Source organism: Brassica napus, chromosome C4, assembly GCF_020379485.1.
Source record: "Brassica napus cultivar Da-Ae chromosome C4, Da-Ae, whole genome shotgun sequence".
NCBI classification, from domain to species: Eukaryota; Viridiplantae; Streptophyta; class Magnoliopsida; order Brassicales; family Brassicaceae; genus Brassica; species Brassica napus.
Window position 1 is genome coordinate 10,050,488 of NC_063447.1, and position 25,618 is coordinate 10,076,105.

Here is a 25,618-nt window from a genome sequence, read left to right on the forward strand (position 1 = left end):
CGCACAGGATATAACTTACGTGTGATTTGTATGACAATTTTATTGTGTATTTTGATTGCATGTGTTTTGTGTTAGCATTTGCAACAGAAATGTATTAGAATGTTTATAGTTGTTAAGAATCTTTAGGGTTGAGGGATTATGTAGATTAAATTTATTACATTTTATTTTAATGTTTGTGTTTAGAAGTCGTTGCGTATAATATATTATATATGTTGAAGTTTTACGTGGTTTTTTTATGAAAAATTTTCTTGGATATCCTTTTTTATTTTATTTTCACAAAAATAAACTTCAAGTACGAAATTGACCAAAATAAGTTTTATTAAAAAGTAAATATGCGCTTATATCCAAGGATTAATAATCTAGATTTAAGGTTTAAAATTAAGAGGTGGAGTTTTGGAGATAGGGTTTCAAATTTTAAAAATAAAAAATAAATATTTAAAGTTTCAAAATAAAATAAAAAATCTATTTTGGTCATTTTATTTTTTGAATGCTATTTTTGTGACAAAAACTTAAAAATAGCTATTTTAAAGAATTACCCTAATATGTATCTATTGAATATTTTTAAATCAAACGTTATACATATGTTATCAATATATACAAAATCCATATTTTAATAACCACTGTACTACACATACTTATTACTTATTGATATTTTATCAAACGAAATTATCGTCAAACTTTTTTTTAGATGATAATTCAGCATATATAAATAAATTCTAGGTTCATTTTAAAATTTATATTATTTGTTTGTGTAATGGTGAAGAGGTTTCAATGAGATCGGCTTATCATTCTTCCAAGAAAGTAAAGGACTATGACAAGCTTGAAGCTGAAGCGAAGAAGAATAGAAGAACGATAAGGTTGAAAGAGACACTGCTTCGAACAAGTTCTTCCGTGAGATATATTTGAATTCTGATGAGGATATGAGGAGTGCTATAGCAAATCATTTTTGAGTATCTATCTATCTATATTCCTATTTAGTCTTTTTTCTCTCATGAAAATTATAATGTTTTGGCATTTTGATTGACTATTTTGCAGTATTGCACAATCAACTGGAATCTATTGGGACAGTACTTCCAATAGACTGGAAAGATGTTGGTGCTAAGAAAATCGAGAGCACTCTTCATGATGATCTGGCGCTCAAAACATGGGAAATATGATCTTATATGATGTGTGAGTTTTACCTTAATCTAGACAGAACTCGAAACCTTGATCTTAAGGTCTGGTTTCTCTACTTTATGGACTTAAGGTACTTTGTATTTTCCATAACTCATATTGTTTATACGAAACACTAAATTTTTTAATGTAAACGTTCTAACGTACTCTTTGTTCATATAAACATAGTATAAATATTAATATGTAACATCGAATCTTTCATATTAACCACATACATGTAACATAAATATTATATAGTTGTAAATATGTAATTATCAATTTAACATTAATGTTAATGCCCGCACAGTATATAAATGTTAATGTGTGCGGGCGGTCCACAGAACCTCCGCTAATAAGCCCTTAGGGTGTGTGGAAAATGGACTTATGAGAAAAACGATGTATGACTAAAATCCTTACTTGCACCCTTTCGTTTCCATAATAATGACACCCCAATCCCTATATATAAGTAAGACTGATCAAAATCACATTCAAACGGCACTGACTTTCTCTTTCCCGTTGCTGTCAGTGGTTGGTGGTTATATCTACCCCATCCCTGAATGCAGCACCAATGCTTCCTTAGCTTTCTTCACCAGCATGTCTATATCCAGTGGAGATCTTTGCACTGTTTTGGGAATACGTTACGCAACTGATATTGGGAAAAAAAAGAAGAGTAAATTCAAGATCCATGAAACCTTCAGAACTTATTAAGTTATGTAAGAATCTAGCTGAGAAAAGTAACATCTGGCACGTCTTCACCTGCTAGGAGTTTGCTCTGAAACCTCCTCTCCATAGGCTTCAGGTTTTTTCTCATCCAAGTGAAACACTGCATCAGAGTAACTGGAGATCCAAGAATCAAACTGGGAAGATGTAAATTGTTTTCCACGTTGAGGAGTTTCCAGGTTTTCAGATGCTTTCCTAAGTTTAACCGGTGTAGCTGGTGTTGTGCCGCAAGCTTTAAGAAGCTGAGCCTGTACACAAGTAATGAAGTAAATAGAAGAATGTTAGGTTATCATTTTGAAGGAAACAGCGATTCAAAAAGGATTCTCTCCAAGGTGTATAAAGATATTCTAACATGAAACTGCAGATAGTTGCCCAAGTAAAAATGAAAACACTCTAAACATAAAGAAGGAAGGGATACATACGCTATATTCATCTAAAATAACTGAGCAGAACAATAGAGAGAGAGAGAGAGACTCAAATATAAGGTTGAAATAGAGAAAAGAAACAAAGCTTCAGATCACTTTAGTAACATAAAACATAGAACGTTTCTTCTCGAGTATCACATTGCTATAGAAATAGACAGGACGTGTTTAAACACTCAGGCAAACACATCACAGTGACTGGAATCATATAATTCGTAAGTAGGAGCAGTCTCAAGCAAAGATTACATCAAGTATCACATAGCAAGCAAACAAAAACTCAACTCCAGAATCCTAGTAAAGTCCTAAACTGATTCGAGGTGGCAGATGATTGACGGTGATAGAGACGGTGTTTGCCTCGTCAATATCCAATGCTTGTTTATGGCCGTATCTCTTCTTCTCCTTAGGACTATTAGACTTTAAAACAAAAGATGCAAATTAGTAACTACTTTCTGATACAAAGGATTGAAAACTTTCAAGTAAAAGTAACAAATACTATTCTTGAAAGATGTTCATAGCTTACTTGGAGACTGCAGAAAGCAATTTGATGATGAATATGAGGGGGGAACCAACCAATCAAAGTATGTTGAGTTGGATACTGCAAGAAACAACAACAAAAAAAACACATGAATGTGAGGGAGAAAAAAGACAGCTTTAGGAACAAACTTGAAGCGTTAAACATAAATCAAGGTAACGCTCACCTTTCCAATTAACGTTGGGCCAATGATCTAGTAAGTTGTTTAGTGAACTACGAATCCAGAAAAAATATAATACGATAACAGATCTTGGAAAATTATGATACCTACTACAAAGTCAGGTTTGTTCATCTTCTGATTCATCACCTCTCTTCAGCCTAGAAAGAAACACATGCCTTAACCGAACCGGATCCTCCACAGCATCGATCGCCGCTGCAAGACACAACGCCACTATGATCTGTGCATTGAGAAGAGATCGCTGACACAGCCGCAATGCAGACTGAGTCGGGATCACATAGACGAATCGTTGGTGCTACAGAACCACACTTTGGTGTCAAAGAAGGAAGAAGAACGTAACTGGTCTTGACGATCTAAGCAAAACACGAACCCTAGATTTTGGTGGCTGTACTTTGGAGAAGACGAAACTCGTCTTTTGTATTGAGTTCGATTTGTAGAGTAAAACGTTAAAGCCCAAACACAACACGGGAACATGAAAATGAAACGGTGCGTTTGCTTACCTTGACTCGTGTCGCAATGAGAAGTGTTTACTTATCTATCTGGCATCTCATGTGGCAGCACCAGGAGGGAGTAAATGTGGGATGTCTTAAAAATCGATAACGTAAAGAGATAGAATTATCTGAGCTCTTCTGTTGCCTTTGATTTGGCTCCGAAATAAAATAGAATTATCCGGACGGATGTGAGAAGATATAGATTAACAGATGGATAAACAATAAAGAAAGACACAGAGATTTAACGTGGTTCACTCCTAACGGCTACGTCCACGGGCAAAGAGATATTTTATTGATGGAGGAATTACAGAAATCTGTCCACAAGAAAATCAGATCTAGTTTTTCTACGGCTGCTAACTAGGTTTAGAGGAGGCACAAAATATATATAGTTGTGTCCCGAAAAACTCTAGCACTAGTGGGCCTCAAAAGACTAAGGCCCAACAAATTCAAGTCATTATTCAACAAATCTCCACCTTGACTTGAATTCTCCATAATCAGATGTACTAGAATGCACTTCTTCGTGCTCAGAATACAGATGTACCAGACTCTCTCTTTGCTCAGATGTTCCGTCAAACTCAGATGTCAGATGTCCCGTCGGACTAGATGCTCCTCAGAGCCAGATGCCCTCACTTGAGCCAGATGCTCTCTTCGAGCCAGATGCCCCTCAGGGCCAAACGCCCATCAGGGCCAGATTTAACAGCTTGAGATGTTTAGCAAATCAAGACAATGCTTGAACTTGCTATGAGGAACCGGCTTAGTGAACATATCCGCAGGATTATCAGCTGCTCCTACCTTCTTCACTTCAATCCTCTTCTCATCTCTCAGAAAATGGTATCTTACATCGATATGCTTGGTTCTCTCATGATGAACCTGATCCTTGTCTAAGCAGATCGCACTTAAGCTATCACAAAACACAGTAGCCTGATCATGATGAAGACCAAGATCACTGACCAATCCTCTCAACCATATTGCCTCCTTAGCAGCTTCTGTCAATGCCATATATTTTGCCTCAGTTGTAGACAAAGTCACTGTCGACTGCAAAATCGCCTTCCAGCTCACAACAGAACCACCCAAAGTAAATACGTAACCAGTCATAGATCTCATGCTGTCCACATCTCCTGCATAATCTGAATCAGAATACCCAGTAACCAGTCTCGGATCCTTGTCTCCATAGACAAGACCAATATCAGATGTACACTTAAGGTACCGGAAAATCCTCTTCACAGCGATCCAGTGCTCCTTTCGCGGCTGAACCATGAACCTACTCACAACACTGACTGCGTGTGCAAGATCTGGTCTTGTGCAAACCATAGCATACATCAAACTTCCTACAGCACTAGCATAAGGAACACGTGACATATAATCGATTTCCCCTTCAGACATTTCATCACTCATGGTAGGATGAAAATTTGCAGCACGTGGATTATCGATAGGTTTAACATTAAGCATCCCGAATCTTGTCAAGACCTTTTAAATGTAGGCCTTTTGTGACAAGAACAGCTTCTTCTTTGTCATATCCCTGAAGATCTCCATTCTTAGAATCTTCCTTGCATCACCCAAATCTTTCATCTCAAACTCAGAACTCAGTTGCTCTTTCAGCTTCTGAACATCACACTTCTTCTTGGCAGCTATCAGCATGTCGTCTACATACAGCACCAGGTAGATATATGACTTATCCTCCACCTTGCTCATGTAGACACAACAGTCATAAGGACTCTTGTCGCAGCGCAACTTGACCATATAGCTGTCAAACCTCTTTAACATCTTGCACCGGCAAAGAAGAATCTTCCTAGATTTGCTAAATGCCTAAATTGTATGTAAAGCGCAAAGAAAACATCTCATCGTTGAATTCTGAAGATTTTCTTCTTTTTTGTATATATTCAAATCTCTAAGGAAAGAAAATGATTCTGAAGACCTCAGATTCGTTTGATTTTATAATCGATTTCAGGTAATTTTTCTAGAATATTATTCGTTAGGAAAATGAATGTACATATATGAACCTTAACATTGGGCGGTGGGTTATCCTTACAGTTTGAAAGGAACGTACAAGTTAACAACAACAAGAACATGAGAAGAAACAAAGGAGATAATCTGACTTATCCCTTTATTGTCTCTCCAATTTTTATCTCATCTCTTTGTTTCTTTAGATCCTCAAAGCTCCAATCCCTTCTAAGCCCACTGCTTCTTGCCAGCTTGGGCTCGTCAAGATCCCTATAGACCACGGCGTCCGCGCTGTAGAGCCTGCGTGTTGGATAATTCCAATTAACTTGAGGAGCAAGTTAACTCATTAAAGTGAAGTTTGATGGGTTAAGAAAAAAGGAAAACATATCGAGCTTAGGAATGTTTATATATTATTATTAGGAAAAAATGTAGCTTCGCCCTTAGGAAAAGATGTAGCTTCTTCCTATATAAAGAGTTCTCATGGAGAGATGTTCCATCAAGAGAAACACATTGAAAGGTTTAGTTTTGAGAGAGTTTCTAAATCTAATAAGAAGTGCTAGTTCTTATAATCTTTGTGTTTGTGCAACTTTAATTGATATCAGAGCTCCAGGTTTCGAAGGTCGTTTACAAGAGGAGTTGTAACTTTGATCAAAACATGGGAGACGATTCTCAAGCACGTGATAAAGGTCTTGAGATGAAGAAGGACATATGATGTCCGATGCTAACATCGACCAACTACACCGTATGGTCGATGCGAATGAAAGTGATGCTTCGTTTATACGAAGTTTGGGATACGATTAATCCAGGGAGTAACGATGCAAAGAAGAACAATATGGTGATTGCTCTAATCTTTCAATCAGTCCCGGAGGCGCTAATACTTCAGATTGGAGAACATGATACATCGAAGAAGATTTGGGAAGCTAACAAATCCTGTAACCTAGGTGCTGATCGCGTGAGAGAAGCAAGGTTACAAACTTTGATGTCTGAGTTAATTGAAGATGACAGACACAAACACGGTGGATGACTACGCAGGAAAACTTTCAGGCTTAGCATCGAGAGCAGCCGCGTTGGGAGAGATAATGGAAGCATCAAAGCTGGAAAGAAATTTCTGAAGGGACTTCCAAGAACGAAGTTCACTCACATCGTAGCTTTGTTAGAACAAGCGTTGGATCTAAATTCAACGGGATTCGAAGACATTGTTGGGAGATTGAAGGCTTTCGAAGAACGCATCAAAGAAGAAACCCAAGATGAAGATCAATCGAAGCTAATGTTTGTAAAGAATGATGCACAAGGTCGTGGAAGCCATAGCAACTCGCGAGGAAGAGGAATAGCTAGAGGTTATGGTGGAAGAGGAAGAGGGCAAGGAAGGTCTAATGGTTCTGATGGTCATAACAAAGGAGGAGAAGCTTCAGACAAGACCAAGAAGGACTACTCTAAGGTTAGATGTTGGCGATGCGACAAGATGGGGCACTTCGTGTCACATTGTCCTACACGACCAAGAGAAGAAGCTAACCTAACGGAAATACAAGAAGCAGATGCATTATATATGCATGAAGTGGTATTCCTCAACGAAGAGAGAGTGTTTCCTAAGAGGTTTGATGAATGCGATGGAAATACGAGTATATGGTACCTTGACAATGGTGCAAGTAACCATATGACAGGCAAGAGAGATTTCTTCTCAAACCTAGATGAGAGCATCAAAGGCAAAGTCAAATTCGGTGATGGATCAAACGTCGAGATTGTTGGGAAAGGTTCGATCACGTTCATCGGAAAAACAGGGGAGAGAAGAGCACTCAAATATATCTACTACATCCCAAGTCTTAAACACAATATCATAAGTCTTGGACAAGCAACCGAGATGGGCTATGAGGTTAATATGAAAGAAGACTTACTGATGCTGAAAGATCCCCGTGGAAGGCTATTAGTACAAGTCGCAAGGCAACCAAACCGATTGTACAAGACGCCAATGGAGGTTGAATATCCGAAGTGTCTTCAAATACAAGAAACGGATGTTACATGGACGTGGCATGCACGGCTAGGACATGTGAACTTTGGAGTCATGAAGAATATGGTAGACAAAGAGATGGTAGTAGGGATGCCTCAGGTGAAACACGAGAAAGATGTGTGCAATGCCTGCTTAGTTGGGAAGCAAACTCGGAAGTCTTTCCCTCCTAAAGCAAAGTATCGAGCATCACACGCATTGGAGTTGGTACATGGTGACTTGTGCAGTCCGATATCACCATCAACACCAGCAAACAATAGATATGTATTTATCTTAATTGATGATTACTCAAGATATATGTGGACGATGCTGTTAAGAGAGAAGAGTGAAGCGTTCGATCGGTTCAAAAAGTTCAAGGAGTACGTGGAGAATCAAACGAAGCTACAACTCAACACTTTTCGCACCGATAGAGGAGGAGAGTTCACATCCTCTGAGTTCGTTCATTTTTTTGAAGAAAACGGTGTAACTAGACATCTCACCGCATCTTATACACTATCAACAAACGTGGACGAAGAACCAAGATCATTCAAGCTTCCTCATATTGATGTTACAGAAGAAGGAGATGGTGATGAGCATCAAGATCACCAACACCACGAAGTAGCAGAGAACAACGATGCAAACCAAGATCAGCATGTAACATCAAGATATGGCCGTAACATCAGAAAACCAAAGCGGTTCGATGATTACATCCTACTTGCTGAATTTGAAGGTGGCAGACTATTGCTCACCATCGATGGTGAACCAGAAAGTTACATCGAAGCTGCAGTGATACAAGCTTGGATCGATGCAATGAAGGCAGAGATCGAATCTATCATCAAAAATAAGACCTGGAAGCTCGTCAAGAAGCCGGCAGGTGTGAAACCGATAGGATTGAAGTGTATCTATAAGATCAAGAGGAATGCAGATGGAACGGTGATCAAATACAAAGCAAGGCTAGTCGCAAAAGGCTACGTGCAACAACAAGGCATAGACTTCGACGAAGTGTTTGCACCAGTTGCTCTAAGAGCTTGGAACATCAAACTCGACCGTGTTCTCAAGGAAATGGAGTTCACGAAGTGCACCAAGGAACCTGCGGTATATCAAAAGAAACAGAAGGGGGAGCTTCTGATCATAGCTATATACATCGATGACTTGTTTGTAACAGGGACTTCGCTCAATGTTATCAAGCAATTCAAAGATGATATGTCAAGAAGATTTGAGATGTCAGACCTCGAGATGCTTACATACTATCTTGGTATAGAAGTAACGCAAGGAGCTGATGGCATTCACATCAAACAAGAAGGATACGCGCAAGGTATACTTGTCAAGACGAAGATAGAGTCATGTAACTATACTCACGTTCTGATGCACACGAGTTTGAAAGTATCAAAGACGGAGGAGGAACCTGAGATTGATGCAACATCGTATCGAAGCATCATAGGATGCTTAAGGTATCTTCTTCATACACGACCGGACTTGGCATTTTCGGTTGGTGTATTAAGCAGATATATGCAGAGTCCAAGAGTGAGTCATGGAGAAGCAGTGAAGCATCTAATACGATACATAAAGGGCACTACAGAGTATGGTCTCTTCTTCAAACGGGATGGAACAACAGAGATTACAGGTTACAGTGACAGCAGCCATAACATAGACGTTGATGATGAAAGAAGCACTACAGGGTTTATGTTCTACCTAGGAACATCGCCGATCACGTGGACATCGTGCAAGCAACCCATAGTGGCACTCTCTTCATGTGAGGCGGAGTTCATGGCAGCTACGGAAGCTACAAAACAAGCAATATGGTTAAAGGAGTTGATGGTCGAGATCATGAACAAAGAAGACAAGAAGGTCGTGTTGAAGATTGACAACAAGAGCCCTCACCAAGAACCCGGTGTTTCACGGTAGAAGCAAACACATACTCTCGAAGTACCATTTCATTCAAGAATGTGTGGAGTTCGACTTTATCAAAGTGAAGCACGTACCTGGAGTGGGGCAGAAGACAGACATACTCACTAAGCCATTGGCAAGGATCAAGTTCGAAGCAATGCGCAAGTTCATCGGAGTTAAGAAGATCAACATACCTAAGATTCAAGTTGGAATTAAGGGGGAGAATGTTGGATAATTCCAATTAACTTGAGGAGCAAGTTAACTCATTAAAGTGAAGTTTGATGGGTTAAGAAAAAAGGAAAACATATCGAGCTTAGGAATGTTTCCATATTATTATTAGGAAAAGATGTAGTTTCGCCCTTAGGAAAAGATGTAACTTCTTCCTATATAAAGAGTTCTCGTGGAGAGATGTTCCATCAAGAGAAACACATTGAAAGGTTTAGTTTTGAGAGAGTTTCTAAATCTAATAAGAAGTGCTAGTTCTTATAATCTTTGTGTTTGTGCAACTTTACTGCGATGTCCCATTTTGACCCGTCTCACCGCTGGCAACATTGTTCGGTTCCTTACCATCTTCATATCCTGACGTTACGTTTTTTCCTTCAATGTTTGAATCTTTAAGGCTTACTATGTCTATGTCCGAGTCTGATCTTTGCAAGGTGTGGCAAGTGAGGCAATTTAGGCTCATCTTCCTACAGGAATTGAACCTAAGAATGAGAGAAATTCGTTGGGTTTCGATTTGCTTGTATTTTACAGGCTTTGAGGTGTTACGAAGAAAACTCAATTCCCAAATGGTAACTTTTTGTCTAGGGTTGTGCTTGTTTGATTGACAAGAAATAAACAAATGTGACCTTTTTGGATCGTGTTTTGCTTATTTTTAGTGTTCAATCGTTTTTGTGGATAAAAGGAGTTTTATGAGTTGATGCTTTTTATGGTCATTCTATTTTTTATCTTGCAGCTAGTTACGAAAACTCTAGATCGTCTTATCTCATGAACAACAAAAGTCCACAATCATTGTGAAAAGGTACATTAGTATGCTTTGTTTATTTTTTCCGTATAAATCATTGAAATGTTATCTCTCTGATGTTTATTCTAGTTCAAGTTTATAAATGAATGAGAATCAATCTTGAATATAATGTTCCAACAGTTATGAGATATATATGTTAGTGTTCTGTTTTCAACGTTTTAGAGATTTGATACTGTATACCTGGCCCCAATTCTTGAAACTCATGATTTCTTCAAACCGATACCGATCTATATAATCTTAACATATACACTGTCGCTCACAAACTTACTTATCCGTATCTGCGCTTTGTGACCCAATGTTATTAACTTACGATGGTAATCAGAGCGCTAGCTAGGCAGTTGTGAACTGTTAGTTATCTATAACGAATTTCAAAATAACATTCCTTTTGTGAAAAAAACATCAAAACAATTTGAACATGCATCTCATGTTTGACGACCTAAATAGTAAATACCCCAAGAAAGATGGAAGTACTAAATAAAATAATCACATAAAAACAAACACATTTTTTTTTGTCAAACAAAACAAACACATTTAACCTTGTAAAAATACCCGTAAGATATAACTGCAAGAAATTAAAATAGGATTCTTGATGCCTCCAAACTTTGATTGATATAAGCTTGTCTACCATGATTTGGTACTTTCCCATGCATGATGAACTGGGCCTAAGAGCATCTTCGACCCTCCTTTATTTCTATTTCTATAATAACATTTGGAAGCAAAATCACTCCAACTCATCTCTATTTTGGCCTTTAAAATAGAGATTGCTATTTTTTCATCTATTTATAGAGGAAGAAATAGCATTTCTCTATATTTTGTTATATATGTAGAGATCTCTATTTTAGAGAAATATATTGGGGTAAAATCTATCTCTATTATAGAATTTCTCTATTATAGAGGTAAAAATAGAAAATACATCGGATGCGGTCTAAATCATGGCTAGTGAAGATGCGCATGAGCTTCGCTTTGTGCCAACCATGTAAATTAAGGGTTTCTTCGAAAAAGAGCTTTAAGGGCAGTTGATATGTCTCTGTCGATGATGGGGTGTTGGGTCCAAGAGATGAGTGCCGGGAATCCGGATGATATATGATTCCAATCCAATAATCCATAACAAGTAAACTCCACAGTTGGTTTTTTTTTGAGCAACACTCTACAATTGGTTATAAATAAAGATTATGTACAAAATACTGGTATCCACTAGACAAAGATTGTATAAGATGGTACAATTAAGACTAATATAAATATCTTTCTAGGAAACTAATTTTGTATGTATCCTTATTACATGTAGGAGCATCATTATCCTAGAGACCATTAAGGGTCTCTTAATTTATTTTTTAATAGTATTTAAAGAGTAAATTTGGTTAAGAGACTATGTTAAGAACCTTGGTCATTTTATGTCTCCATTGCAAGTTTCTTATTTTAAGGTTCTTAAAAAAAATTATTAAACATTTTCATTAAAATTAAAACAAAGATGCCATATCATGCAATTAGAACAAAAAAAACATTCATATTTTCAGTTCAAGAACCACAATTCCTCTTATAGACATGTCTAATTCATTCAAAAATTCGTACTTTGCATACATATGTTTGTATGTGTCTATACTGATTTGAAGAAGTGGTACCTGATTTGAAGAAGTGGCAGAATCACCATGGCTTGAATCAATAGGCTTCTCCATAGTAGCCATCATTATAACAAACAACCAGAGATTGAATCAACAGGCTTCTCCAAAGTAAACACTTTATATAAAGAGAAAATTGCCAAATATGACTCACAATTTGATTTCAAACACAAAGGTTAACCCAAACTTGAATCAAATGCAAAAGTAACCTAAAAGGCTATTGAAATTACAACCAACCCCTTGTGAACAAACAAAAAAACCAAAAAATTTTTACGTTTCTAACCCCCGTAAGTCGTCTGTCCAGACGACTTTCCAGTAAGTCGTCCAGACGATTTTCCAGTAAGTCGTCCAGACGATTTTCCAGTAAGTCGTCCAGACGATTTTCCAGTAAGTCGTCCAGACGACTTACCAGAAAGTCGTCCAGACGACTTATCTGGACTAGTTTTACTTAGAAATAATTTAAAAATTTTGTAAAAAATATTTTGATAAGCGAAAAATTGAAATCATGTAATTAATATATGTTTTAAGAGATATAAATTAAGATATAACAAAAGTTAATTGTTTTCAACATAGATGAGTGAAAGTAGTGAGTCATGATATTCTTTGGTTTAGGTTTTGCCAACATATGTTGTAGTATTGTATGTGTTCTTAGGGTTAGATTTTGGAATGCATAAATGTTTTTTTGAAAACTTTAAAATTTACCTCAGTGTTTTAATTTTGTGTATAGTAAACACTATTTAAGTATAACTACGGGTTTCTAACGTGGTTAGTTAGTTAATTTAGTCAATTTAGTTTAGGGGTTAAGTTTAGGGTCTGGGACGACTTACTAGTAAGTCGTCTGATGTACAATATTCAACAGACGACTTACTAGTAAGTCGTCCAAACCGGACCAAACCTTTAATTTTACAACGTACTTTTAACCTAACCGGATTATTTACCGGCCATATATAAGGTGTTTTTTTTTTCACTGTTTATCGAAAATCAGAAGCCGTTTCTCTCAAAGGCGATTTCGAAGGCGATTTCCGTCGATTCTCTCTAATCCATCGTTCTCATCGTTCTCACCGCCGGTTATCTCTCCGCCGTTATCACCGTCGTTCTCACCACCGTTTAAGATCCGAGAGGAAACCCTAGCGCGCATTCTCTCAGAGGCGTTTCGTTGAACTCCGCCGCCGGTAAGTTATATCTCTTACTGTCGAGTGATTGATTGAGGAAAAGATGAACATAAAACTGGAAGTCTTGGAAGACTTATAATTAAGTCGTCTGGGAAGTCTTCCAGCTGGAAGACTTTCCAGACGACTTAATTACAAGTCTTTCAGCTGGAAAACTTGCCAGACGACTTAATTATAAGTCTTTGATTGTTTGAGATGGTTGTCTTTGATTGTTTTGCAGGCAGGCAAAAAAAATGGAGATGCCAGAACTCCCCCGTAGGATATATACATTAGGGGAAGAGCCCCCCGCAGTGCATAGCATTTCGTATCATACTTGTTGGACGTTGCATGCTGCTTTAAAGAAAGCTCTTCATGATGACGAATATGAAGAGCTGAAGGAGTCGAAGTTGGGAGTTTTCATCAAGTTCCAAGAGCTGGGATTTGATTGGGCTTCAAGGCTGATTCACTACATGCTCGGTTTCCAGCTGGACATAAAGAAGAAGTACGAGCTGTGGAGTCTCGTTGGTCCAGAACCTGTGAGGTTTTCACTGTTAGAGTTTGAACACCTCACTGGTTTAAACTGCGAGTACATCGAGGACCTTGAGAGACCTCACTCTGTTGTTACAAAGGAGTTGACTTCTTTTTGGGAGATGCTGGGAGTTCATGTCGAAGTTGGGCCATCTACTCAGGAGATAATAGTAGCACTTGAGAGATGCGAAGGGTGGTCTCGGGATGAACGCAAGCGGCTCGCGTACCTTGCCATCTTCACTGGATACATTGAAGGGAGAAAGTATTCAACTCCTACACGGGTTAGTCTGGCAAGGCTAGTGATGGAGCTAGAACGGTTTGAGAATTATCCATGGGTGAGAGTCGCGTTTAAGGTGCTGATGGACTCTATGAAGGGCAGAGATATTTCGGGTTGTTACACTATTAATGGGTTTGCGCAAGCTCTCCAGGTCTAGGTGTACACAGCTCTTCCGGAATTGGGTGCTACTTTTGGTAATCCTCTCCCAAACAATCTGTCTCCCCCGATACTGGCTTACAAGGGTCGCATAGGACGCAGACAGTTTAAAGAGGCTATCCTCAGTCAGGTATTTACTTCAATCTGGACGACTTCGCAGAAAACTTATAATTAAGTCGTCTGATAAGTCTTCCAATTAGACGACTTAGTAGAAGACTTATAATTAAGTCGCCTGGAAAGTCTTCCAGCTGGATGACTTAGTAGAAGCCTTATAATTAAGTCGTCTGGGAAGACTATCCAGACTACTTAATTATAAGTCTTCTACTAAGTCTTCCAGCTGGAAGACTTTACAGACGACTTAATTATAAGTCGTCTACTAAGTCGTCCAGCTGGAAGACTTTCCAGACGACTTAATTATAAGTCGTCTGTGAAGTCTTTTCTTTCCATCTTTCTTAATCCGTCAAATATCTAAGTTCATATCTTCTATTTACTGCAGACTAGGGTGATCAACTTTGTTCAAAAGGACACTGGTGAAATGTTTCCAAAATGGGAGTTTGATGTTGAGGACCCGCTCGCGGAGAACATAATTAAACTCATGTTTGTGAAGAAACCGTGGAAGTGGACCATGGATTGCTGGGAAGTCACCGGTACTTGGGTCAATACAAAGTCGGCGGTTGTGAGTCCAGCGAAGAAAAAGGTAGTGAAGGAAGACAGTCCAAGACCTCAGAAGAAAGCTCGTAAAGAGGCACCTGCTGAAGCTAGTGAAGAGGCAGCTGCAAAGGCTAGTGAAGAGGCAGCTGCAGAGGCTAGTGAAGAGGTGACTACGACTGTTGGTGGTTTGACCAAAGAGGATATTAAAACTATGTTCAAGGACATAGCTGATGCCATGAGGGAAGGGTTTGGGACGTGCCTTAAGGAGATCAAGTATCTGTCGGAAAGGGTGGAAGCTGTGGAGAAGAAGGTTGGTATCACCACAAAACGGAAAGGGACATCATCTCAAAACACTACCTCTCCACCTAAACCGACGCTCGAACCCAGGGTTAGTAACAAATCCTTGGATTTTATCTATGTATTTTGTTTCATGTTTGAAGACACTCATTGGTTATTATTGTATAAACCCATCTTGTATATTGCAGAGTGAAAGTGTCAATGGGACGAACGCGGGAAGGAAGAGCTTGGCGGAGGATAAAGGTCCAGATGTGCCCGCAGATGTACCCGCAGCTGTGCCCGCAGATGCTAGTACCTCGGAAGATAAAGCTCCAGAACCGAGCCTTGTTCTATTGGACAAAAATCAATCTACTGTTTCAGATTTACAGAAGGAGGATGCTAGATATCTAGAAAAGAAGGATGATGCTTTGGCACTTTGCCGTGCAAAGAGTGATCGAACAAGGAAACTTGCCCGATCACAGAAATCTCCTTATACGGCAAACAGGACGGCCAGAGTGATCATTTCAAACAGAAAGCTTTATTCAGGCTATAATCCTTTTGCACCAATTGACAAGAATAAGTTGAAGGAGCTCGCTGAGTGGTTGAAATCTTGTCCGTAAGTGTTTGCTTTTCCCATAATAGCTTGCTTTTTACATAATAGCTTGCTTTTCCATAAAACCTGATTGCTTTTCAACATTTTGTGTTTGCAGTTATTATAGAACTGCTCTCGATTATAAACCACGTAAAAGTAGAACTTGGTGGTATCAAATCCTCCGAACCTCCCTAGAGTGGCTGGAGGACTGTGTAAGTCTTCTGCTATGACGTAGACAACTTACTTGTATGTCGTCTGGTAAGTCTTCTACGTAGACGACTTACCACTAAGTCGTCTGATATCTTCTGACTTGTACTTTATTTTATATGCAGCATATTAATGCTTGGATTAATGTGCTGAGGAAGAGGTACAACGCTAACCCACAACATTTCAGGAGCGAGAGAATGTGCTTCCTTGATCATCTCTTTGCTCAGCAATGGAGATTCAACTTCAAGGATTTTAAGGACTCGAAGCCCGATCAAAACGGTTTAGGAAGAGGACTCCCTGGTGGGGCGTGGAATTATTATGCAGGCACTATACCATCATTTTGCCAATCAAACAAGGTTTGGGGGACGGATATTGATGATATCTATGCGCCAGTAAACTTCGCCGACAGCCATTGGTTTGCTATTTGGATATCGATCCCTAAGAGGCACATAGTCGTCTTTGACAGCATTTGTTCCAGTATCTCCCCAGAAGAACTCGATGTGGTAATGGAGCCTTTTCTCTACATGGTCCCTTATTTGCTTGTTGAGTGCGCTTCCTCAGACGAACTACGTGCCCAATACAGCCTGGAGCCATTCACATATGAGAGACCGACCAATATACCTCCGGCCCGAGCTGGTGATTGTGGCGTGTACACTCTAAAGTACATTGAATGTCATGCTCTTGGGATATAGTTTAGTAAAAAAGACTTTGCTAAGGCCAACGGGAAGAGTATGAGGGATAAGATGGCGGTGGATATATTTCAAGAGCTTCCTGACGCGCATGAGTTCGAAAACAAGGACATGGATGACATCCTGGGTAAGTATGACGGGTGATAAACAGGCCACTTTAGATGATTTTGTATGATAGATTAGGCTGATGTGTGTATTTGAACTTGATCCCTATTTTGTATTTGAACTTGATCCCTATTTTGTAACTATATTCTGCGCAGAAGACTTACAGTTAAGTCGTCTGGACGACTTAACTGTAAGTAGTCTGGAAAGTCTCTGAGCAGTGACCTTTTGTAACTATATTTCGGATAATATAAAGGGCAAGACCATCTCAAATTTGTTTGGTAGTGCAATTTGACAAAGAAGTTGACACATATAAGTTCATAACACAAATTTTTAGTACATAGACTGAACACTGGACGACTAACTTGAAGGTCTTCTGGAAGAAAAAACTCTGGACGACTAACTGGACGACCTTCTGGACGACTTAATTGAAGGTCTTCTAGAAGACTAAACACTGGACGACTAACGAGACGACTTTCTGGATGACTTAATTGAATGTCTTCTGGAAGACTAAACACTGGACGACTAACTGGACGACTTAATTGAAAGTCTTCTGGACGACTAACTTGAAGGTCTTCTGGATGAAAAAACCCTGGACGACTAACTGGACGACCTTCTGGACGACTTAATTGAAGGTCTTCTGGAAGACTAAACAATGGACGACTAACTTGAAGGTCTTCTGGAAGAAAAAACCCTGGACGACTAACTGGACGACTAACTGGACGACTTAATGGAAAGTCTTCTGGAAGACTTAATTGAAGGTCTTCTGGAAGACTAAACACTGGACGACTAACTTGAAGGTCTTCTGGAAGAAAAAACCCTGGACGACTTAATGGAAAGTCTTCTGGAAGACTAATCACTGGACGACTTACATTGTGGTTTCGTATGGCTAGTTTCCTTGCATTTTGAGCATCTATAAGCCCTGTGTTGCTTCCGGGGTTTGCGTCCCCTCATCCTGGATAGCTCCAACCAAGATTGCCATCTTGATTTCTTCTGTCTTCCCGGACCACGTTTTACTTCCGGAGGAAAGCATGTGCGTTCCTCAACTTGTTGTCCAACACAAGGATATATATTCACTGAGTATCCTGCAAACAGAAAATCCTTTGAGTACACTGGACATACAAGTGTGGAGATATGCAAACCAACAGATGTTCCAGCAGCTATAGCATGAAAGCAAGGTATTTTCTCCACTGCATAGACACCACAATCACACTTTCCATGTTCCAAATCAACCACACAGTCCATTTTCCCACCTTTCACAAAGAATCGCCATCCATCAATTGGTTGTACCGTCATCGTATCCGCTATCTCCGATCGAACAGCAAGCAAGTATTCAACACCTCGACTATGTTGAATTGGGAGACTCAAAGCATCTTCTCTCCTTTTCCAAAACCACTTTCCTAGCTTCTCCCTTATGAACTCCAACAGGAACTGAACCGGAAATCCTCTAGCTCGCTTCAGAGCGGAATTAATAGATTCAGCGATGTTGCTTGTCTTTATGTTGTACCTGTCCCCCTGACAATAAACCCTTGACCATAGGCTGACGTCGGCATTCTCCAAATACGTTGCAAGGTCTGGGTTTGCACTCCGTATCTCAGCCATGTACCGGTCAAAATCTGAAACCGTATGAGCATAAGCAGCACCTTTCACCAAGTACAAGAGATGTTTCCCTTTATACCTTTTGACAATGTTATCTTGAAGGTGATAATAACATATTCCTCGGGTTGCCCAAGGAAACACCTTATCACATGCACTTTTAATGGCCGCGTGCCTGTCAGAGACTATCACCAGAGGCTGCTCATCAGATACACAACTAGCCAATTTTGTGAAAAACCATTCCCAAGAAGGTTCATCTTCAGCATCTACGATCCCAAAAGCCAATGGAAATATCTGAAAATTCCCATCTTGTGCGGCTGCAACTAACATAACACCTCCATATTTCCCACTTAGGTGAGTCCCATCCACTACAATGACCCTTCTCTGATACTTAAAACCTTTGATAGAAGCTCCAAAAGAGAGAAATAGATACTTAAATCTATTCATAGAATCAAGTTCTATAGCCGTGATAGAATCGGGATTTGCTAAGGAGATTTGCTCGAGATATGATGGCAGACGCGAATACCCATCTTCTGCTGATCCTCTCACCAATGTTTGTGCATATAAAAGTGCTTTGTATGAAGTGGTGTAATCAAGCGTCATGCCAAACATGTTCTTCATTGCATCAGTGATATGCTGCGGATTCAACCCATCAATGATTCCAACACGATCAATGAAAAGCCTACCAACATACTTCGGAGTACAGTGTCTCCGCTGAGCGAGTCGGTCTCCCGCTGAGCATGTATGTTTTTCCACATACTTTGTTACCCAAAACGTGTTTGTCCCATGTTTCACACTCGCTCTGACCTTCCATTGACAACCACTAACCGGACATGTTGTCACAAGGAGAGTTTTCGTTGACTTGTATATTCTGAAGGAGAACTTAAACCTCACTGCTGTCAACCGCAGCTCTGAAAGCAGTGCATCCTTGCTAACAAAACTCTGGCTGACATAGATACTGTTACCATTCGATCTTCCTCCTTCAATCTTTTCGATATCTTCAAAACACATATCATCATCTTCCTCACCCTCATCTTCAACCTTTCCATAAACACTGTAATCCTCACCATTCTCGTCCGCTTCAGCAACAATAGAGATACCAGCATCCTCCTCCTCATCCCCATCGTCCTCCTCCCCATCATGATTTTCATCTTCAACCAAATCATCATCATCATCTTCAAAACATTCATCAGCTTCATCATCTTCCCTGAACTCTAAAACCGTTTCCACCTTGCTACGGCTTGATACACAAAGCCGTACTCCATGCGTTTTGGTTATCTCGAGCAAGTTTCGAACTTGTCTATCACTTGTAACATGAATAGGAGGGGTGTCTGGAGCCTGCATCATTTCTGCTGGTAATGAGTAGGTTATCTCCACAGATTCTGTGCTCATGTCCAGGTTATAATCTTCTTGAGCCATTGCAAGAAGTTCAGCATGTGTCGAACCTTCCCCCAAAAAAATGATTCTCGCTCCTTTGACATTATCAACCACAAAATCCCAACGACAATCATTCAACAACCATTCTCCATACACTGCATGTAACTGACGCATCATCTACAAAAATTCAAAATAAAACACATTAGTAAACATAGAGAAAATGAAAGTTTACTAAACATTGACGCAGACGACATACCAGTAAGTCGTCTGGAAGACTTACCAGTAAGTCGTCTGGAAGACTTACCAGTAAGTCGTCCAAACAGGTCATTTTTGCAATTGAATTTTAAATACGACGACTTACTTGTAAGTCGTCCAGCTTTGTTTGTTAAAAAAAAAACCTAGACGACTTACCTGTAAGTCTTCTACAGCCAGACTACTTACGGGTAAGTCTTCTACACAAACAGATCTGGAAAAAATTTCAGTTTCATACCTTAAACTAGTGAGATGACTTCCTTAGCACACAGAGTCTTCTCCAACCACCCACAATCTCAAACGAAAGTAACCCACCAAGAATAGTATGCTTGAATGGCTCTATAAACCATAAAAAATTTTGAATCAAAAGCTTGAGTTTTTTGGATGAATATGGAGGCAAAGTGAAAGAGATGTTGTTTTTAGTTCATAACAAGTGAGAAAGAGAGAGTGTAAATCGATTTTAGGTGCATTAAGAGCTTCAAATTGGTTGTTCATGGTGGTTGGGGTATTGATCACAATGGCAATCTTGTAATTACTTGAAGATGATGAGGGTGAGAGAGTAAAAATGTCATTTTCGGAAAAAAAAAATAAAAAAAATGTGATGGTATTTTCGTGAATATCATAAACTTGTGGGGTGAATAGGGCAAAAGAAAAATCCAAGAAAAACATGGATTAGTTTTAGGTTTGACTTTGAGTTTTGAGTCAATCTTGCAAAAAGCCCTTATATAAATTCCACAAAGAGAAGAGAAAGCAAAAACCTGTTCATAAAGGTCTTCTAGTTTATTCCTGGGAAGCTTAAGCTGAGACACTTGAGGAAGAACAGAGTCTCATCTCCCATTATTAATATCAGAAACAAACGTCTCCACGTTGTCTACTGTGTTAAGAGAAACCTGACACTCGCTATGTAGTGTCTGGAACGTTTGATTCAAGGAGTTCTCTTTGCAGAACTGAAGCACAGTCTTTATTACACTGAGATATAAAACACACAACAGAGCTCTGTTAATGAAACCGAGAATTAATACATCGCATCACAATGTTATTCACCCAAAATAGCTAACATTATTGTCATTGGATAATTCACTGTCATTAACTAGAAAAAAAAAGTGACTTACCATAAAGTTGTCATCAGTAAAGAGGTCATTAGCCACAATTGCTTTAATCGTCCATATGGTCAACAGATTCTTCTGGCTTTTATCAAGGCACTACATAAGAACCAAAGATATGAACATGCTGATCAATTTAGTTCAACGCCTTTAAGCATGAGTTTTTTTAATATGTTTACCTCGGCGACATCTTGAGCTGCTGAGAACAAAGCATGATAGTCTCCTCAAACACCTCCATCACCAAACCGTAATGCCTACAATGAACTAAACCATGTAACAACGCGCTCAAGGTTCTCACTTCAGGCAGTAAACCAACTTTCGTCATGGACCTAAACACCAAAACACCATCTAAACCTCTCCTACTTCGTACATAATGCTGAATCAACAAATCAAAACTCGAGCTTGAACTCGAACCAAGCTTACACTTCTCGTAACAGGTGTAAAGCGCGTGAAAAGTCTCGCTTGGGTTAAGCCCGCAGAGGAGAAGCGTCTGCAGGAGCAACGAGACCGGCGAAAAGAGATTGGATTTGACCAGAGCGTGGATCAAGACGCAGAACGACGCCGTCGAGTGGTCGAATCCTCTGTGCAGGCCGAGGAAATTGAAGAACCTCAGACCCAGTTTGAGTTCGTCTAGGGTTCCGATCAGGATCTCTTTGACGTGGGTTGGTTTCAGTCTCCGAGAGACGAGGTTTCTGCCATGGCTTCTTCTTCTTTCTTCCTTCTTCGCAATAGAGAGAGACCGAGGTCAGGACGCTGTACTAGAAGAGACGATATCATCCCCTGCCTACACGTGTCTTAAAAAAATCGTATCTTGTTTAGCCAAAATAAGCGACGTTTCTTGTGTATATTAGTGTTTTTTATTTATTTTAAATACATTATTAACATAAGAAACCCCCCCCAAATACCAGGGATAATGATGCTTTTAGTATCTTGAAGTCCAGCTCAAAAAAAGAAAACATAAGTTTCAAAAAAAAAAAGAGGAGAAAACATGGAGAATGATTGAAATATGACCCTTGAAATATTCTATCGGTGTTAAATTTATAAAAATTAAAAGGTTGAAAGGTTTATTATGGAAAAAAGTTGAGAAGTGGAATTGGTGATGATGACATGGGAGAGGGATGGTGCAACCGTGTGCGTATGTTTGTCGCCACTCCTTGTCGGGCTCTCTTTTCTATGTCCTCTCACGTTCCCCTATTTCCCGTTCCTTCTTCCCTTTTTGTTTCTTGCAAATAGGTTTATAGTATTATAAAAAATGGAGACTGCTTCATTCACGTGTTTGGTAGCCTGGTAGGGCTTCCATGCACATGTAACCATGTTACTGCTTCTCGTTTTTGTTAAAAAATATTTACAAAGCCATCAAACTTTATCTACTACTCGATAACCGAGTGCTTGTACTTTCTATAGTTTAGAAAACATTACCATATGTTTCAAGTACTTTGGTTCAGTAAACATTTGAGTTTTGAGAATATATAGTGAGTTTGAGCTTGGCTGGTGACACAAGATTCATGTAAAAAATCAACATTATCATTATGAAACATATTAATCAAACTATTAATCAGCAAAATAAAAAAGCATTTAGCAAAGAAAAAAAAAAGACCAAACTGAAAATAACCTAGAGTTCAACCTCTGTACAAAGGAGATCTTTGTTGAAACAAGATTCTTGACTGTCGGAAAACCTTGATCGGACTTGGAAAGTACCAACCATTTCCCTTGCTGGTCACCGGCGCCGGAGAAGAAGACAACAATTCTCCGGCGTCAGAGACTGCGACTGATCTCGACTTCCTCATCATCATCGTACCAGTCTTGCTTCTACTCTCTCCTCTGAACAGTCTCCAGAGCGAACGTCCACGACCAGGTCCAAGATTCGACCCGGTTTTCTCAACCGGTTCCGGTTTAGTAGACCGGAGAAACGGAACAGACATTGATGTGGATCTCCTAAACGCCGGCTCGCATTCGATCAGGCTGGATACGCGGCCAACCGATCCGACATCAGCGAAGGGAACATCTACGTCGACGGAGGCGCGTGGGGTACATGAACACGGGAGATCGCTGGCGCAGTCGGGGCAGAGTGAGGAGAGACGTTCGTGGAGGCAGTAAGGACAAACGCCGCCACCGCAGACGAAACGGTGTCTAGAGCATTTCTGCCAAACGCTGCTTCCTCCTCCTTCATGGAAACGCAAATCCATTATAGTAGTTTTTTGCGTGTTCCTTAGCTTTCTCGTCACTGAAACTCTATTGCTTGCTATGTCTTCGAAACACAACCGTTCGTATGGACTGAAAGCTAGAGAAAGTTAGAGAGAGAGAGAGAGGCGGAGTTTATAAAGGGAATTTTTATTTTATTTGAGATTAAGCCCAACTCTATTTTAAGTTTTTAACCTTAACCTTTTGGTTTAGTGAAACGTTTTTGTTTCCCATATCAATACATTTGCTTTTAACGAAGTAACCCCTTCTACATTTCACTTACTAAACACATTGTCAGTTCCTGAGATTATTTAAAAATCATTGGCTTAATTCTACTTTTGAGATAAAACGATTTACGATCAAACTGTGATTTTATTAATGGCAGATGACTCCAGACCGCACATAAGTTATGGAGCTTGGAACTTCCAAAGTTTATAAAAACCAAATAAAATTATATGTACCTTATCATCAAATTGGAGCCTATGTAAAGAGATACGGAATGCTAAGAAGTATAAGTGTGTTAAGCTAAAATATGCTAGAACTAGGGTGGGTCCGCCCGTATACTTTAGTTGTGATCTATGTTATTAAGTTTTGAACGATTTTATGGTTTGTGTTTCAGGTTTATATTTGCAACAGATGTAAAATGATCGAAATAACCCATTTTCATTTTGAAAATTTTAATTTTAATATTTTTTAAAAAAAATTTTGAAACACTATCCTCAAATCTCCACCACTTAACTCTAACATTAAGTCTAGATTAGTTAACCTTAGAGTATAAATATATTTTTGCCTTTTAATAAAATTCGTTTTGGTCATTTTCTTTATTGATGACTATTTTTATGACAAAAACTTAAAAATGATTATCTTAGGGAATTTCGCTTTCTTATATGTTATTTAGTGTTTATAATATATTTTATTAAAATTATAATAGGTAAAGCTAATATTAAATATTCACTGTTTTAAGTAAAACTAAATTATCTCTTATTAAAAAAAAATATTTCATACCAAATAAAAAACTTTCTAAAACACTATATAGGAGCTTTTTTTATTTTATTTTTTTGACAACGAATGTTGTATGAGAGTTAAATACACTAAAACTTCTATAAATAATATCACTGTACTATGTTATTTGTTAAACTATAAACAGAAAACAATATATTACAAATCTTACTATAGTTAAAATATAATTCTGAATTACAACTCAGTGTAAATATATAATCAAAATATTTTCAATAAATATGCACAATTTATTAATTTTTATTATTAAATATTATTTTGTCACTATATTTGTAAACAATTGTGGAAAAAACAGTCTCAACCGTTTGGGGGATTCATAGTGGATCACTGCTTGATGATTGTTGATCCTGTTTTACCTGCAGGTCCTAGGTGCAGGCAGTTTGATACACTGGAAAATAAGCGTTCAAGTTTGTGCCCTGCAAAGTTTCTTTTGTTCCTTTTCTGTAAGACTTTGAGCTTTATGAATTAATAAGCGTTTTAAATGAATCATCTCGTGTTTCTGCCTTTATGTGAATCAGTTCAATCTATTGGGTTTTGATTCTTCTTATTAATGAATGAGAAGATAGGATCTTAGTTCCAAAATAAAGCATAGAAACCGTAGTAAGAAGAGCATGTTATTACCCTTTTATTTAAGATAATAATCGTATGTGCAACAACAAAAAAAAGGTTTTAAATAGGAGTTATTCTTGGGTTCACCCCCTAGGATGAATTAAAGGTTCACCAGCCAAAAGAATTTCATTATTTCAAATTCGATATCTCTTAGAAAAGGAAACAAAATATTATCAATTTATATTATGTTTTTAAAATAAAAAAGTTAAAAAAAAATAGCAGCTACAGAAAAAAGATTTAAAAAAATCTTTTTAACGTCGTCAGCAAAACACTAAACCCTAAATCCTAATCCCTAAACCCTAAATCCTAATCCCTAAACCCTAAATCCTAAACCCTAAACCCTTGGGTAAACCTAAATCTTTGGATAAACTCTAAACCCTTGGGTAAACCCTAAACTCTTAGATAAATCCTAAACTCTAAATAAAAACACTAAACCCTAAAACTCTAAACCCTAAATCTTAAATCCTAAACCCTTGAGTGTTTTAGTGTTTAGTGATTTTGATTTAGAGTTTAAGATTTATCCTAGAGTTTAAAATTTATCATAGAATTTAGGGTTTACCCAAGGGTTTAGGGTTTAGGATTTAGGGTTTAGGGATTAGGATTTAGGGTTTAATGTTTTGCTGACAACGTTAAAAATATTTTTTTTTGTAATTACTACTATTTTTTATTTATTTCTTTTTACCTTTTAATTTAAAAAAAATAACATAATTTGACAATATTTTGTTTCCTTTTTTAAAAGATATAAAATATTAAATAACACAATCCTATTGGTTGGTGAACCTAGAGGTTCACCCTAGGGGGTGAACCCAAGAATAAGTCTTTAAATAGTGTGAGTGGTTTGATTATTAAGAGATATTTTTGGGTTCACCCCCTAGGGTGAACCTCTATATCCAATAGGATTTCTTTATTTCAA

General features: G+C 38.4%; 2 protein-coding genes across 5 annotated transcripts; both read right to left on the reverse strand.

The window, feature by feature from the left end:
• Nucleotides 1-1,417: 1,417 nt before the first annotated feature.
• On the reverse strand, nt 1,418-5,399 carry LOC106441179 (secreted RxLR effector protein 161-like). 4 transcript variants are annotated; one of them, XR_007322763.1, is made up of 5 exons: nt 3,094-4,810; nt 2,815-2,889; nt 2,603-2,708; nt 1,909-2,120; nt 1,418-1,798 (listed from the first exon to the last, which is right to left on the reverse strand). XR_007322763.1 is itself a non-coding variant. In XM_048756116.1 (3 exons), exon 1 carries the CDS (start codon nt 4,942-4,944, stop codon nt 4,189-4,191), a length of 756 nt encoding a protein of 251 aa, XP_048612073.1. In that variant the 5' UTR covers nt 4,945-5,399; the 3' UTR covers nt 2,367-2,708; nt 2,815-2,889; nt 3,094-4,188. The 4 variants fall into 4 exon arrangements, 2 of the variants coding, with proteins under 2 accessions (XP_048612073.1, XP_048612074.1); XR_001287858.3 differs by having other exon boundaries at nt 2,577-2,708; nt 3,094-4,804; XM_048756116.1 differs by lacking the exons at nt 1,418-1,798; nt 1,909-2,120 and having other exon boundaries at nt 2,367-2,708; nt 3,094-5,399.
• A 14,980-nt stretch (nt 5,400-20,379) lies between these two features.
• On the reverse strand, nt 20,380-24,014 carry LOC125585094. The gene is made up of 2 exons (XM_048753515.1): nt 21,078-24,014; nt 20,380-20,997 (listed from the first exon to the last, which is right to left on the reverse strand). The coding sequence occupies exon 1, from the start codon at nt 23,082-23,084 to the stop codon at nt 22,518-22,520; it is 567 nt and encodes a 188-aa protein (XP_048609472.1). The 5' UTR covers nt 23,085-24,014; the 3' UTR covers nt 20,380-20,997; nt 21,078-22,517.
• Between the last annotated feature and the right edge of the window lie 1,604 nt (nt 24,015-25,618).

Coding starts and splice junctions, on each gene's coding strand:
- LOC106441179 (XM_048756116.1), bottom strand. CDS start 4,944: ATGCTTAATGTTAAACCTATCGATAATCCACGTGCTGCAAATTTTCAT.
- LOC125585094 (XM_048753515.1), bottom strand. CDS start 23,084: ATGGATTTGCGTTTCCATGAAGGAGGAGGAAGCAGCGTTTGGCAGAAA.